The 13,509-nt window shown below is 54.0% G+C and overlaps 1 protein-coding gene across 4 annotated transcripts; it reads left to right on the top strand.

Moving 5' to 3' along the window:
* The first annotated feature begins 4,926 nt into the window (after positions 1 to 4,926).
* Positions 4,927 to 13,098, top strand: BRD2 (bromodomain containing 2). 4 transcript variants are annotated; one of them, XM_008160082.3, is made up of 12 exons: positions 4,927 to 5,493; positions 7,006 to 7,309; positions 7,942 to 8,079; positions 8,574 to 8,712; positions 8,796 to 9,010; positions 9,106 to 9,480; positions 9,980 to 10,108; positions 10,299 to 10,532; positions 10,657 to 10,922; positions 11,704 to 12,008; positions 12,168 to 12,290; positions 12,399 to 13,098. In XM_008160082.3, the coding sequence occupies exons 1-12, from the start codon at positions 5,468 to 5,470 to the stop codon at positions 12,533 to 12,535; spliced, it is 2,391 nt and encodes a 796-aa protein (XP_008158304.1). In that variant the 5' UTR covers positions 4,927 to 5,467; the 3' UTR covers positions 12,536 to 13,098. The 4 variants fall into 4 exon arrangements, with proteins under 4 accessions (XP_008158304.1, XP_054577685.1, XP_054577687.1 ...); XM_054721712.1 differs by lacking the exon at positions 4,927 to 5,493 and adding an exon at positions 5,657 to 5,757; XM_054721710.1 differs by lacking the exon at positions 9,980 to 10,108 and having other exon boundaries at positions 4,929 to 5,493.
* The last annotated feature ends 411 nt before the right edge of the window (positions 13,099 to 13,509 follow it).

The following is a 13,509-nucleotide window of genomic DNA, read 5'->3' on the forward strand; positions in this document are numbered from 1 at the left end:
AGGAAGGAAGCATGATCAAGTGTCAAATGCTTCTGAGAGGTCACTTAAGGTACGAACTGAAAAGTGCTTCCTGCCTTTGCCAACTAGGAGGGCCTTGGTGGCCTCGGCCAGGGGTTCCGGCAGTGGAAGAGGGGGGCAGAGAGGAAAACTTGGGTAATTTCAGGTCTTCACTGTGCAGGGGAGAGGAGGTAAGTAAGAGCCTAAAGGGGTACAATAGTGATAAGGTTATTTTCTTCCCCTTTTGGGGGCTGGGAAACTTGTAGAATAGAGATTTAAAAATGCCAATTTGTAGAAAATAGAGGCTAGCTTCAGAGTAATAGATAAGGTCAACCAGGTCAAGAGAAAAGGCATTTTCTTCAGCAGCAGAGAGGACTTCTAGCACAGTGGTAACAGCGTGTGTGCAGACGGCGAGGGAAAGCTGCGCGTTCTCGGGGGGGGGGGGCCTTTCTGTTATTGGTGGGGAGGGCGGTATGGACTACAGAGCGAACATTTGACCATACTCTGAGGGGCAAGGAAGAGAATATTTTAACGAGTAAAAGGCCTGCTTTAGGTGGCAGCTCAATCCCGGTATTAGCTTTTTATGGGATTGACTCAAGATTTAAAGAGCGGAGGGCAGAGCCTTAAGGAAGAACTATCCGTTTTCATTTCAGTGGTGGGGCACGAGGTGAGTACAAAGTAAAAGTGACCAGAAGGCCGGTAAGTTCTGCAGAAGGCGGGGAGTCCGGGACCAGCAGGTCTCCATTAAGAAGTTTAGTTAGGCCCTGACCGGTGTGGCTCAGTGGATAGAGCGCGGCCTGCGGACTGAAGGGTCCCACACTCCGGTCAAGGGCATGCACCTTGGTTGCGGGCACATCCCCAAAGGGGGTGTGCGGGAGGCAGCTGATCGGTTTTTCTAACTCTCTATCCCTCTCCCTTCCTCTCTGTAAAAAATCAATAAAGTATATATATATTTTTAAAAGTTTAGTTAGGTTCAGGGCAAGCGAGAGGCTGCAAAACGGCCTAAGACATCTCATGCCCCCGCGGCAGGCACCACGGGTGACCGAGTCCTTGTCCCGCGGTCCAAGCACGCCGCTGGCCCGGGGAAGGGCCCCCGCCATCCTCGCACCCCCGGACCAGGCAGGCCCGCTCTCCCTCCAGGACTTCCGAGGCGCGCATTTCCGCGGGGCTCCGGTCAGGGCCGGCCGAGCAGCACCTCCAGCCCGCGGAAAGGGAAGCGAGTCCAGCCGCCCGCGGGGCCGCGGGGAAGGGGAGGGGGGAGGGGGGCAGGGGAGGCGGGAGGCCGCGCCGCCCGCTCCCGCCCCACCCACCGCGCGCCCCCGCCGCGCCGCCGCGGGCGCCTGCGCTCTGCCGCTCCCCGGCGCCCCGGGCCCTGCCCCTCCCCCGCCCGGGCGCACCCTTGCGCCGGCGCAGTGCCACGTTCCCGGCTGCGGCAGCCATGCTGAACCCGTGAGGAGAGGCGTGGGGGGGACCCGGTCGGCGGCCGCGGCTAGGAAGCCGGGGTCCAGAGCAGCAGCGGCGTTAGGCGCGGAGACTCTGGAAGCGGGCCTGGGCCGGGCACGCCCCTTGGCCCCTAGTGCGACCCCCTGGAACCTTCGGAAAGCTGGCCCCCGGGGGGGGGGGGCGGCGGGCACGTGACGCGGGTCAGCCAATCCGGGTGTTGCTGACGTGTCCGCGCGGCCCTGATGGTTTCCCCACCCCCCTACTCGAGCGAGAAGGGAGGGGCAGGGGGCTACGCCCCCTCCCCCCACACAGCTTCAGTTTCCGGGGTGGGGGGTGACACCCCGGATTACATCTTCCCCCCACACCAAGCCGAGGGGAACACTGGATCCCCCCTGGAAGGTTCCAGGATCCAGGTAAGAAGGGGCCCTTGAGCGGGGATGTTGCCAGTCATTTACGTGCTTAACCAGTGGTGGGGAGTCCGGGAGGGAGATTCTTGGGGTTCAGAGCATAATCCTGAGGGTGGGTTTGCCCTTCAAATGTTTCACAACCAATGGGAGCGTGAAGGGGGGCAAGCAGGAGAGGTCACCTCGGGTGGGGGAGGGGAATGGCCAACCTCATGCCTCCATACCTATTGGAGGGCGAAGGGGCTTGGGACTGGGTGCCCCCCCCCATTCCCTTCGTCCCCTGGGGGGTACAAAAGCCCGGAGCCTGGTGAGGTTTCCTTTTGGCGGGCGGGGTGTGTGGGGGTGACTACGTGGGGTGAAGGTTTAGGGTGGACAGTCCGCGTGTGAACGAGGCCGTCCCCAGGCGCCCGCTCCTCCCCCCAGACTTCGGAAGGAGCGCTCCCGCCGCCTTTGCCAGCGGTGGGCAGCGCGCCGTCGTCACATGGCCTGGTCCAGTTTGCGCTTCGAGTTCTTGTCGAGACTGCATTCACGTGGGCACGGCCTGTGGAGCCTTGTGCACAAACTTCTGTGCTCCGTTGGGTCTTAACTGAGCATGTGCTTACCCCAGGCTGGGGAGGGCGTGCAGGCTGAAAGCTCGGGGTCTGCTTGGGAGCAGACACCAGGCCCAGGGTGGCTGCGGGGAGGGCAGGAGACGGCGTGGTCTGAAACGGGGGAGTGAGGCTTAGGATTTCATCGCTCACAAGGTCTCGGGTTTCTCCAGGGTGGTGTCTTCCGCCTCCATCCCCTCCCCCATCCTTCACAGTTCTCTCCTTGTGTGCTGCGGGGGAGGGAACGGAAAGGAGGGAAGAGTTGCTTTTCCAAATGACTGAGTAGCTGTGGCCTCCAGAGTGACTCATGTGGGGGAAGGGAGGATGGAGAGGGAGAGGGGAGCAGTGATTTTCCGGAATGCAGGGAAGCCACAGTAATGCCTGGCTGCCCTTTCGCTTTCTAAGGCGCAGTGTTTTCCCCACCTCCCAAAGGTTTCTTTCCTGGCTGGCCTCTGCGCAGACCTGAAGGCCCGGGAGGAGAGAGCAGTTGGGGAGGCTGGGCCACTGGGGGAGGGGAGGAGGTTCTGCAAAGTTGCTGTGTCATTGCCCTCCCTGCTGCAGCCACCGGGCGGGCCCGCGTGTGCTTTTGGGGCCGAGGCCTGATCCCTGGTGCAAGGGGGGCCGGCAGATCTTCCTCCCGGGGGCGCACTTCCCCCGCAGGGTCTGCCCGACTGGGGAGGTCGTGAAGACAGGAGATGGACGGCCATTTTAGACGCAGTAACGAGGTCAAGGCTCGAGAACTGCAGAGGGAGGGCGACGGGATTGGAATTCAGGGATCTAGGCCCTCAGGAGCCCTTCCGAGGGGAGGGGGGCCGTGTACTCGTGGACTTGCATTAATTTCCTTTCTGATATGCAGTCTGTTTTCTTTGGTGTCCAGAAAAGGGGAAATGGGAGGGGGCGGGGAGCCCCAGAGATCAGGGCTTTAGAGATCCTGACCTTGCTATGCTCTTGATTCTATCATTTCGTAGTCCAGCCCTATTCAGACAACCAGATTGTGGGAAGACTCAAATGAGTGGATTGGGGGAGGGGGGTTGAAACAGCTCCCAAAATGGCTCCTGCCCCTCCTCGGAGGCGGACGGCCCGGGGGGAGGGGAGAGGAGGAGGAGGGGGAGGGCTACTGAGCCGCAGCGGCCGCCTCCTCCGCTCGCCCTCCTCCCTGGCGCTGACCGAAGGACCCGCCGCTCCGTGGGGAGGACTGCGGACCCTGGTGGGGGATGGGGGGCCGTTCCGCCCCCTCGGCGGAGGGACCCTAAGGGGGTGCGGACTTTCCCTGGGCCTCGGGGGTTGCGGAGCGTGGGGGGAAGTCCGAGCGCTCGGCCCGGGAAGGTGTTCACCGAGATTCGCCCCTCGCAGGACTTGTTTTTTCCGCTCTGAACCAGACACCGGAATGAAGTTTGGGGAGGAGGTGGGTTTCATATATAGGTGTGTTTCCAGTTTTTGGCCCCATTTTGGGGCTGCTGAGATTTGGTCGAGCCCGCAGGTATTTGTATTCATAAAGTATGAGTGGGTAGTGATCGGAGATGTGCTTGGGGTGCAAGTTTTTGGAACGAATTCTAGGATTTACCTTGTTGATAGAAGTTTTGGGGAGTTTTTTGCCTTTGTCTTTATGTTGTTTGACCTGGGGGAGGGCAGGGACTGTTTTAAGACTCTGACAAGCCTGTATTTTTTTATTGTGGGACATGGAGACGTTGGCTCCCGTCTCCGCTACGTTGGGGGCCCTTAACTGTTTGCCAGAGCACCAGGCCGTGGCTTTAAGATGGCGTCTTCTTCCTCATTTCAGATTCTTCGCTGCAGCGGCCTCCCTGTGGAGAACAATCACCGGGCAGGCGTCCTGCGACCACACCCTGCCGGCCGAGCTTGGCTACGCCCACGCGGCCCCCACCAGTCCTGCCGGTCTGGCCTATGGAGGAGCTACGAATGGCCCGACCTGCCCGAGCTTGGCAGTCGCCGGCCACACCGGGCCTGGAGGCCTGGGAAGACTGTTGGAAAGGGAGGTGGGGAGAGGGTGCTGCACCCCGCCAACGTCCTTCCCCTGGAGCCGCCGACCCTCAGCGCAGCCAATTGGCTCAGCGACATGGCCGCCGCTTCCCTGAGGGTGTATGCGGCACTCTTCTGCCTGGTGACCGTCGCTCTGGGAATCAAGTTTATGACGTAATCGCTCCAGCGGACCAATAGAAGATGCTCCCGCGGAGAGGCGTTCCTTCCCCTTCGCCTGGACTTCTTCCCGGGCGTGCGCGCGCGCCGGGGGTGGGGGAAGTCTCGAGCGCGGTGGCGCGCATGAGCGGCGAAGCTCCGCCCCTCCGCCTATATATAAAGGGCTGGCGCGGGGCTCGGCGGCGCCATTTCGCGCTGGAGTGGAGCAACCTCTAGAACGGGCTGGAGGATTCTGCCTACCGATACAGAGCTTTCGAGTCGTCGGGGCCCGCCATTGCAATCCACATCCATCCGCTTGGAAATGGCCTTCGTCTCGGCCTATGACCGTTCTCGGCGGACAGTACAGACCCCATAGAAGCCCCCGAAGCTCCCCTTTTTCGGGCCCCGCCCAATCCTCGGAATCTGTCCACCCCCTCTACTCCGCCCTCAAGAGGATTTCAAAGATGGAGGCGGCGGCTCCTTAAACCACTTTCCGTGTTCATCCGCCTCCATCGAGATTGAAACGGGACTTCGTCCGCCCCGGACAGTCCCCGCAGGAAGAAGGGATTCTTGCAGACCAACAGCGGGCGATATTGACGACGGTGTCTGGGATCGGGGGCCTTCCTAGGGTTGGAAGAGTCTCTCCCCTCGCTCGCCTGCCTCTGCTGAGGCCGCCGCCATTTTCTCGCTGTCCGCCTCCTGCGGAGCGCGCCAAGCTACCGGGAGCTTTCGGTGAAACAGCGGAGGAGACTTTCTTTCCTGCCCGGTGGGGGGGTTGTCGCCTGGAAGGCAAGGGCAGCGGCCCCCCCTACCTCCCGGGTTATGCTGGACCGGGCGGCAAGGAGAACCGAGGCCACCCGGACTTGCCGCGGCTGAGTGCAGCGCCGGTTCCCCGCGGTCAAGATGCTGCAAAACGTAACTCCCCACAAGTACGTCGTCGCGAGCGGGACGGGGACGTTGGGGGGCCGCGGCACGGGGGTGAGGGATCGGGTTCGGAGGGAACACAGAACTGACTTGGGCGCGTTGCTCTTCCGTGGCGCGACTGTTGACTCGGGGGCTCGCGGAGGGGCTTGAGCGACGGTTTTGGAACTGTGGGCTGTCCGGGCCGCGGCGTACGGAGGGAGGACAGCTTGTCGATGTCTCTGCTGCTTTCTCGGCGGTGGCCCAGTCTTAACCGAGTCGGTTCCAGCTAGGTTGGCGGCGGAACGTAATGGGGAAGGACCACATTGATTGGGCTGCGGGCAGTGGGCCTTGTGTTTAGCGACGGTTTTTGAGTCCTTTTGAGGTGTTCGCGGCCACAACTAGTGCCTTACAGGGTTGCCATGGTGACAGCTTCAGGGACTGGCTACGGGAATTCCCAGAGTAGGGTAGAGGGATTATTGTTTAGCCTGTGGGTTCTTGGTATCTGGGCTGGGTCATTAAACCCCTGCTTGTCTCACAGAGACTGGGTCGGTTTTGTGTTGGGGTGGAGGAGTGTTTTGTTCGGTGGAGGGGACGTTTTGATATCCTTGAGTTTCATTCAAGGTGGGAGGTGGAACTAAGGATTCCTGTCAATAAGATCTCAGGGTGGTGATCTTAATCTTGGGCCCTGAAACACCTGGTCCAGAGGAGCACCAAGGAGAAGGTAAACCTGAACCACTGTCGGCCTTGAGTCTCCAGAGTTGATGCTCCAGTGGGAACTGTTGTTGGAATCTTGTTTTTTGGCAAGGTGGGGGCGAGGGTCTATCCCTCTTGTGACCTTGACTGGATTTGCCAAAAATTCTGGGGGCTGGCAGCTGGATTATTCCAGGCTGTGAAGTCCGACAAATATGTTCCTTGTCTGATTTTTTTTTTTTTTTAAGTTGGTATGGTTTTCCGTTAGATTTCCGGGGTCTGTTTTCTACTTTGAAGTTAAGTATGCAGAGCATGTGAAAGATGCTGGTCTCTTCTGCCCTCATGGATTCTTCGCTGTCTCATCAGAATTTATGAAATTCTCCCTTTTCGTTCCCTTCCTCGTTTCACCTGCTTCCCCCAGGCTCCACCATGGCAACCATCAAGCCCCTAGTGGATGAGGTCCTCAGGCTTGGGGCTTGAGTTTCTAGGCTCCACCCATTTTACTTAAGTCTCTTCCCCATAAGCATGTGGTTCTCAAGTTATGTCCTATAGGAAACCATTTGGTTGTGGGTGTTTTTTTTTTTTTCCTAAGTAATTTTAAAAAACCAGATGATAGAGCCTGTCAGACTCCCGAAGGTAGGATCTAAGTAAGTGTGCTAGAAATAAGGAAACAAAAACATGGGAATGGGGGACAAGAACAAAATCTCTGAGGATGCTTGAGATACTGGATGTAGTTAAGCTTGCCTACCTCTCACTAGGTCCCAAGTCTGGATTTATTGGGTGTGTAGTGTAAATTACACTCTTCCCTAGTTGCTTGCCACATCTAATTTTGTTTCCCATTTTCACAGGCTCCCTGGGGAGGGGAATGCAGGGTTACTGGGGCTGGGCCCAGAAGCTGCAGCGCCTGGGAAGAGGATTCGAAAGCCCTCCCTGTTGTATGAGGGATTCGAAAGCCCCACAATGGCTTCAGTGCCAGCTTTACAACTGACCCCTGCCAACCCACCACCCCCGGAGGTATCCAATCCCAAAAAGCCAGGACGGGTTACCAACCAACTGCAGTACCTGCACAAGGTGGTGATGAAGGCTCTGTGGAAACATCAGTTTGCATGGCCCTTTCGGCAGCCTGTGGATGCTGTCAAACTGGGTCTGCCGGTGAGTTGAGAAGTTGAAGTGGGGGAGGTGTGGGAATGAACAAGAATGTGTGTGAGGGGGTGGGGGGGTGGGCTGTCTAGTATAGTTGCTGCGGCCCCTAGGGATTTCCCATCTCTCCCCCATTGAGCAGATAGCCACCAGATTTCTGAATTTTTGGTCCTTTGCCATTGATCCAACAGTTTGCTATCTTGGCATTTCTCTTTGTGCCCTCCGTGTGTCCTTCCTTAACTTTTGTGCCCTGGCTCCATTTTACAGATTCCCACCCCTGGTTGGGAGAGGACCACGGTGGCCAAAATTCTTAGCTTCTTCCTCTCCCTCATGCAGCCCATGGATAGCCAGCCCCAGAGGTAATGTCACAGGATGGGAAACCTTGCAGAGTGGGTGGGAGGTATGGGTGGTTAGAGAAAGACAGTAGGGGCTTCCTGCTGGGTGTTAATCCTATTCCATTTTTTTCTGTCCTGTAGTTTAATTGGGGCCGCAGTTTAGGGGACTCTGTACTCCTTTGACACAGGGTATGTGTGTATGTGTGTGTGTGTGTGTTGGAGGGTCAGTAATTTGCTTAGGAGAACAGGTAAGCATTTTTTGGTGGCTCTGACCTTTTTTTGTTTGTTTGTGTTGTGTTTTTTTTTTAGGATTACCACAAAATTATAAAGCAGCCTATGGACATGGGTACTATTAAGAGGAGACTTGAAAACAACTATTACTGGGCTGCTTCAGAGTGCATGCAGGATTTTAATACCATGTTCACCAACTGTTACATCTACAACAAAGTGAGTTTTTCTCTGTGTGTGCATTAATAGACAGGGGAAGATGGTGTTTTCATTGCTGGAGTTTTGTCTACACGATTTTATTGTAGTAGATGTTCTCAGTAGTCAGGATCTAGAAAATATGAGCTCCAAAGGGTACCACTACCCAGTGATGTGGCTTCAGAAATCCAGGGTTAAAGGTTTAAGTAGAACACTTCATACTTGGGGGGCGGGGGGGGGTGGCCCTGTTTGTTAGAAATTCCTAGAGATCTGAAAAGCGCAGGATCTACTTTCCTTGTCAAATCCCCTTCCCTTATTTCTGAATTTTCTTTCTTGGTTGCATTTGAGGGACAGGGTTGAGAGAGAAAGTGGGAATTAGTGGCCCGTGTATGTAATTTTTAGTACTCCATGACAAACTTATCTAAAGGAGTGGTGATGATGCCTGAAGCTAGGAATTCCTTTGAGGAAAGTAATCTATTTCTTGCTCATATTTGGGCCTTTTTGTTTGTTTTCTGTAGCCCACCGATGATATTGTCCTGATGGCACAAACGCTGGAAAAGATCTTCCTACAGAAAGTGGCCTCGATGCCACAAGAGGAACAAGAGCTTGTGGTGACCATCCCTAAGAACAGCCACAAGAAGGGGGCCAAATTGGCAGGTAGGAAGAGTCGGAGTTTTGCTAATGGGAGACCAAAAGATGGGGAGATGACCAAACTAACCTTTTTTTTTTTTCTCTTTTAGCACTCCAGGGCAGTATCACCAGTGCCCACCAGGTGCCTGCTATCTCTTCTGTATCTCACACAGCCCTGTATACTCCACCTCCTGAGATACCTACCACTGTCCTCAACATTCCCCACCCATCGGTCATCTCTTCTCCCCTTCTCAAGTCCTTGCACTCCGCCGGACCCCCGCTCCTTGCTGTCTCTGCAGCTCCCCCAGCCCAGCCCCTTGCCAAGGTATACATCCATGGATTTCTTTTGGACAACTGGGAGGGAAAGCTTGATTGAGGTGGACCTGAGGTAAAAGGCTCCTGTCTTGTTTTTCTTTGCAGAAAAAGGGGGTAAAGCGGAAAGCAGATACTACTACCCCAACACCTACAGCCATCCTGGCTCCTGGTTCCCCAGCTAGCCCCCCTGGGGGTCTTGAGCCGAAGGCAGCACGGCTTCCCCCTATGCGCAGAGAGAGTGGCCGCCCCATCAAGCCCCCACGCAAAGACTTGCCTGACTCTCAGCAACAACACCAGAGCTCCAAGAAAGGAAAGCTATCGGAACAGTTGAAACATTGCAATGGCATTTTGAAGGAGTTACTCTCTAAGAAGCATGCTGCCTATGCATGGCCTTTCTATAAGCCAGTGGATGCTTCTGCTCTTGGCCTGCATGATTACCATGACATCATTAAGCACCCCATGGACCTCAGCACTGTAAAGGTACCCACTGCATGGGGCAGATGGGACACTCAGGCAGTGAACGGAGCCTAGGGAATCAATAAAAACTCAGTCACCTCCTTACGGGAACACCGCAATCTTTGTTTTTTAGTATTTTACTTTTACAAAACAGTAATGTGGCAATTGGTCAAGTGCTTGATAAGAGTTCCTATTTTCTGGAGTTTGAAATTGTATGGTGGGTCTTCAGAGCAACACTATATACATTTAAGTCCTGCTTATTGGGGGTATTGGGTTAGTTAAGGGGTGAAGGATAGTCAGGGGTCACTGACTCCTGTTACTTCGGAAGGATTTTTTTTTCCTAGACATAGATATTTCTTCAACCCACCTAAATTCCTTTGACTTCAAACTTGAACCCCAGGGCACAGATCCTTAAAGTCACCCCCACTGTGCTCTCGAGAGGGCTGCTCTTGGCGGTGTCGGGTTGGCAGGGAAAGGTGAGTCTCCCTGCCTGTGCAGCTTCTGATGCTGCCTCCTTCTGCAGCGGAAGATGGAGAATCGGGATTACCGGGATGCCCAGGAGTTTGCTGCTGATGTGCGGCTTATGTTCTCCAACTGCTATAAGTACAATCCCCCAGACCACGATGTTGTGGCCATGGCACGAAAGCTACAGGTGAGTATCAAGATTGGAGTCTGGAGAAGGACTAGGTCTGGGGAGAGAGATTTTTGTCATCTGCACTGTACAATCTTAACATAAGGATCTCTTAATCTTACAGTTGTAAATTGGAGCCGTGTCACCAGGTGCCTGGGTACAGTCAGGGCTCTAACCCCCAGCATGGTTTTGAGTCAGTCTCTCTTTCTAGGACGTATTTGAGTTCCGTTATGCCAAGATGCCAGATGAACCGCTGGAGCCAGGGCCTCTGCCAATCTCTACTGCCTTGCCTGCCGGCCTGGCCAAATCATCTTCAGAATCCTCTAGTGAGGAGAGTAGCAGTGAGAGCTCTTCCGAGGAGGAGGAGGAGGAAGAGGAAGAAGAGAGTGAAAGCTCGGACTCTGAGGAAGAACGGGCTCATCGCCTGGCTGAGCTGCAGGAGCAGGTACTTGTCTCTGTTCAGCTCATTAAGACATTCTTGCCTGTCTTTGCCGTTTTTTCTTCTTTTCAAATTGTTCTACTTGATGTGTTTTTCTCATTTCACATCTTTATTCTTTTTTCCTTTCTAGCTTCGGGCAGTACATGAACAACTGGCTGCCTTGTCGCAAGGCCCAATATCCAAGCCCAAGCGGAAGAGAGAGAAAAAAGAGAAAAAGAAGAAACGGAAGGCAGAGAAGCATCGAGGCCGAGCTGGGGTAGATGAAGATGACAGGGGGCCTCGGGCACCCCGCCTCTCTCAGCCCAAGAAGTCCAAGAAAGCAAGCGGCAGTGGGGTTGGCAGTGTTGCTACACTAGGTCCCCCTGGCTTTGGACCTTCTGGAGGGAGTGGCACCAAGTGAGTTGTAACAGGGGGATACATTCTCCCATTCCTTAACGTTTTGTCCTGTAAGCGGCCAGGTGACAGACACAGACTCTGAGAACCACAGGGTCTCTCAAAGCTACTCAACTCTGACAGTGCAAAAGTAGCCATAGGCAATAAAAACATGAACATGGATATATGTTCCAATAAAACATTATTTACAAAAACAAATGGCACAGGCTATAGTTTGACTACCCCCTTCTCTAAACCAGTAAATCCATACTTACTTTTTCTTGTTTTCCATGGTAGGGTGGGTTAGTAGTGATTTGGGGGAAAAGATGTGCTCACACCAGCCAGCATACCTATATCAAATGTGAAATGGTTGGCATTCCCTAATGCGGTGTCCCAGTAGCCCACCTCTGACGGATTCATGTGCCTTAATGGAAACCAAGCTGCATGCTAGGCAGGAAATCTTAGCACGGTGTCACAACAAGAGTAAGAGACCAAAAAACTTAGCGCGTATAAACGGATAATTTGTGACAAAACCATGAAAGGGGAGGCGGTAATGGTCTGAATGGGCAAAGGAGGAAGGAGATCAGATGTACTCAAGCCACTGTATATATGCAACTTCATTTTTTATAAATCTAATGGTTACCATACACAAAAATCCCAAACCAGGACACGTAGCTTAGAAAAGGAAATGGAAGAAGTATGCAATAACACGAAACAAAAAGACATTATTGGATTGAACAGTAGGAACCTGATCAGAGAGGGTTAAAGGATGTTTCTCTAATTGAGAATTTTCTTTTGCTTGTAGACTAACCAAAAAGGCCACAAAGACAGCCCCACCTACCCTGCCTACAGGCTATGATTCAGAGGAGGAGGAGGAAAGTCGGCCCATGAGTTACGATGAGAAACGGCAGTTGAGCCTGGACATCAATAAATTACCTGGGGAGAAGCTGGGTCGAGTTGTGCACATAATCCAAGCCAGGGAGCCCTCGTTACGTGACTCAAACCCGGAAGAGATTGAGATTGATTTTGAAACTCTCAAGCCATCCACGCTTCGAGAGCTTGAGCGTTACGTCCTCTCCTGCCTTAGAAAGAAGCCGCGGAAGCCCTACAGTGAGTACGAATGGGGCCCACCGGTCTTTGTGAGTCTCAGGGCAGTTTAGGAAGGCGGCGGTAGTGTGCACACTTGGTGTACTCCTGACAGCTTGCAGGATGGAAGGAACTTGGCAACATTAGGGTGCAGTTTCTTAGCCTGATGCATCTCTTTTCTAGCCATTAAAAAACCTGTGGGAAAGACAAAGGAGGAGCTGGCTCTGGAGAAGAAGCGGGAACTAGAAAAGCGGTTACAAGATGTTAGTGGGCAGCTCAATTCCACCAAAAAGCCCCCCAAGAAAGGTGAGTGTCCTGTACACCACTGCAAGTTCACTGTATTCTGCCAGTTTGACTGTCCTCTCTTCACAAACGGAGATCAGACTTACACATCTTTATCTCTAACTTCCGCAGCGAGTGAGAAAACGGAGTCGTCATCTGCTCAGCAAGTGGCAGTGTCACGCCTCAGCGCTTCCAGCTCCAGCTCAGATTCCAGCTCCTCCTCTTCATCTTCCTCCTCTTCAGACACCAGTGATTCAGACTCAGGCTAAGGGCCCGGCCAGATGGGGCAGGCGGCTCCGCAGGACCGGACCCTTAGACCACCCTGCCCCACCCCTTCCCCGTGCTGTGACACTTCCTCATCTCACCCACTCCCCCCACTGGAGGAGAGCTGGCTCTGCAGGGGGGAGGGATACGGGGACATTTGCCGAAGGAGGGACATAATGGACAAAATAAGGTTGCGTTCCCAGCCCCATTGAAAGTGACCTCTTGGGCATAGGGCCCCATTCAAAATGATTGGGACCGGACGGTGGGAGTGGGCAAAGACCCCAATGGGGGTTGCCTTGAGGCCGTAGCGGCCCTGTTGTGAGGTTGGTTGTTCTAATTTATTTAAGCTAGGTAAGGCTGAGGCGTGTGGGGCCATGGTCCCTCTGGCCTCCGTGGGGAAGGAAGAAGGGGGAGCTCATTTTTTACGTTGACATTTTTTCTACTCTGTTTTCCCTTTTTCTTCTGCTCCATTTGGGGCCCTTGGGGGTTTCTGTCATCTCCCCATTTGGTCCCCTGGATTGTCTTTGTCTGTTGATTCTAACTTGTAAATAAAGAAAGTATTATTCAAGTTTTGCGTTATCTTAACATTTGTTTCTGGGGTGCTTCAAAAGGAACTTGGTAAAATTATCTTGAGAATTTTGAGAAAAGTATTTTTGAGGTGAGGAGAAGGTAGAAGTCATCCTGTAGTTGGATTGTGTCTTGGTTTCTATACAAACCCATAGGCAGTTGCTGTGGTGCTAAAAGGAAGTGCATCTGCCCATTGTAAAGTGAGTCCTAAAGAATGACCTTTAGGCTCATGACTCTTGTCAGTTTACATGAGCAAAGCAAACCCTTTGGTTCCTGGGTGCCTTCATCATAAGGTTAGAGCTCAAGACAGGCAGACACTGAGGTTTTCAGCAGCCCTGTGCATGTACGGGTTGTCCCCGGAACACCACCAACTGGGGAGGAATGGGAGGAAGCGGACAGCGGGGATCAGGCC

The sequence above is a fragment of the Eptesicus fuscus genome, chromosome 10, assembly GCF_027574615.1.
Source record: "Eptesicus fuscus isolate TK198812 chromosome 10, DD_ASM_mEF_20220401, whole genome shotgun sequence".
Taxonomy (NCBI): Eukaryota; Metazoa; Chordata; class Mammalia; order Chiroptera; family Vespertilionidae; genus Eptesicus; species Eptesicus fuscus.

What these genes read in the sequence shown, in the direction of transcription:
- BRD2 (XM_008160082.3), top strand. Translation starts at nt 5,468, where the DNA reads ATGCTGCAAAACGTAACTCCCCACAA. An exon ending in CCATGGCACGAAAGCTACAG is followed by an intron (nt 10,109 to 10,298) that starts GTGAGTATCAAG and finishes CTCTCTTTCTAG; the next exon opens with GACGTATTTGAGTTCCGTTA. An exon ending in GAAGCCGCGGAAGCCCTACA is followed by an intron (nt 12,009 to 12,167) that starts GTGAGTACGAAT and finishes TCTCTTTTCTAG; the next exon opens with CCATTAAAAAACCTGTGGGA.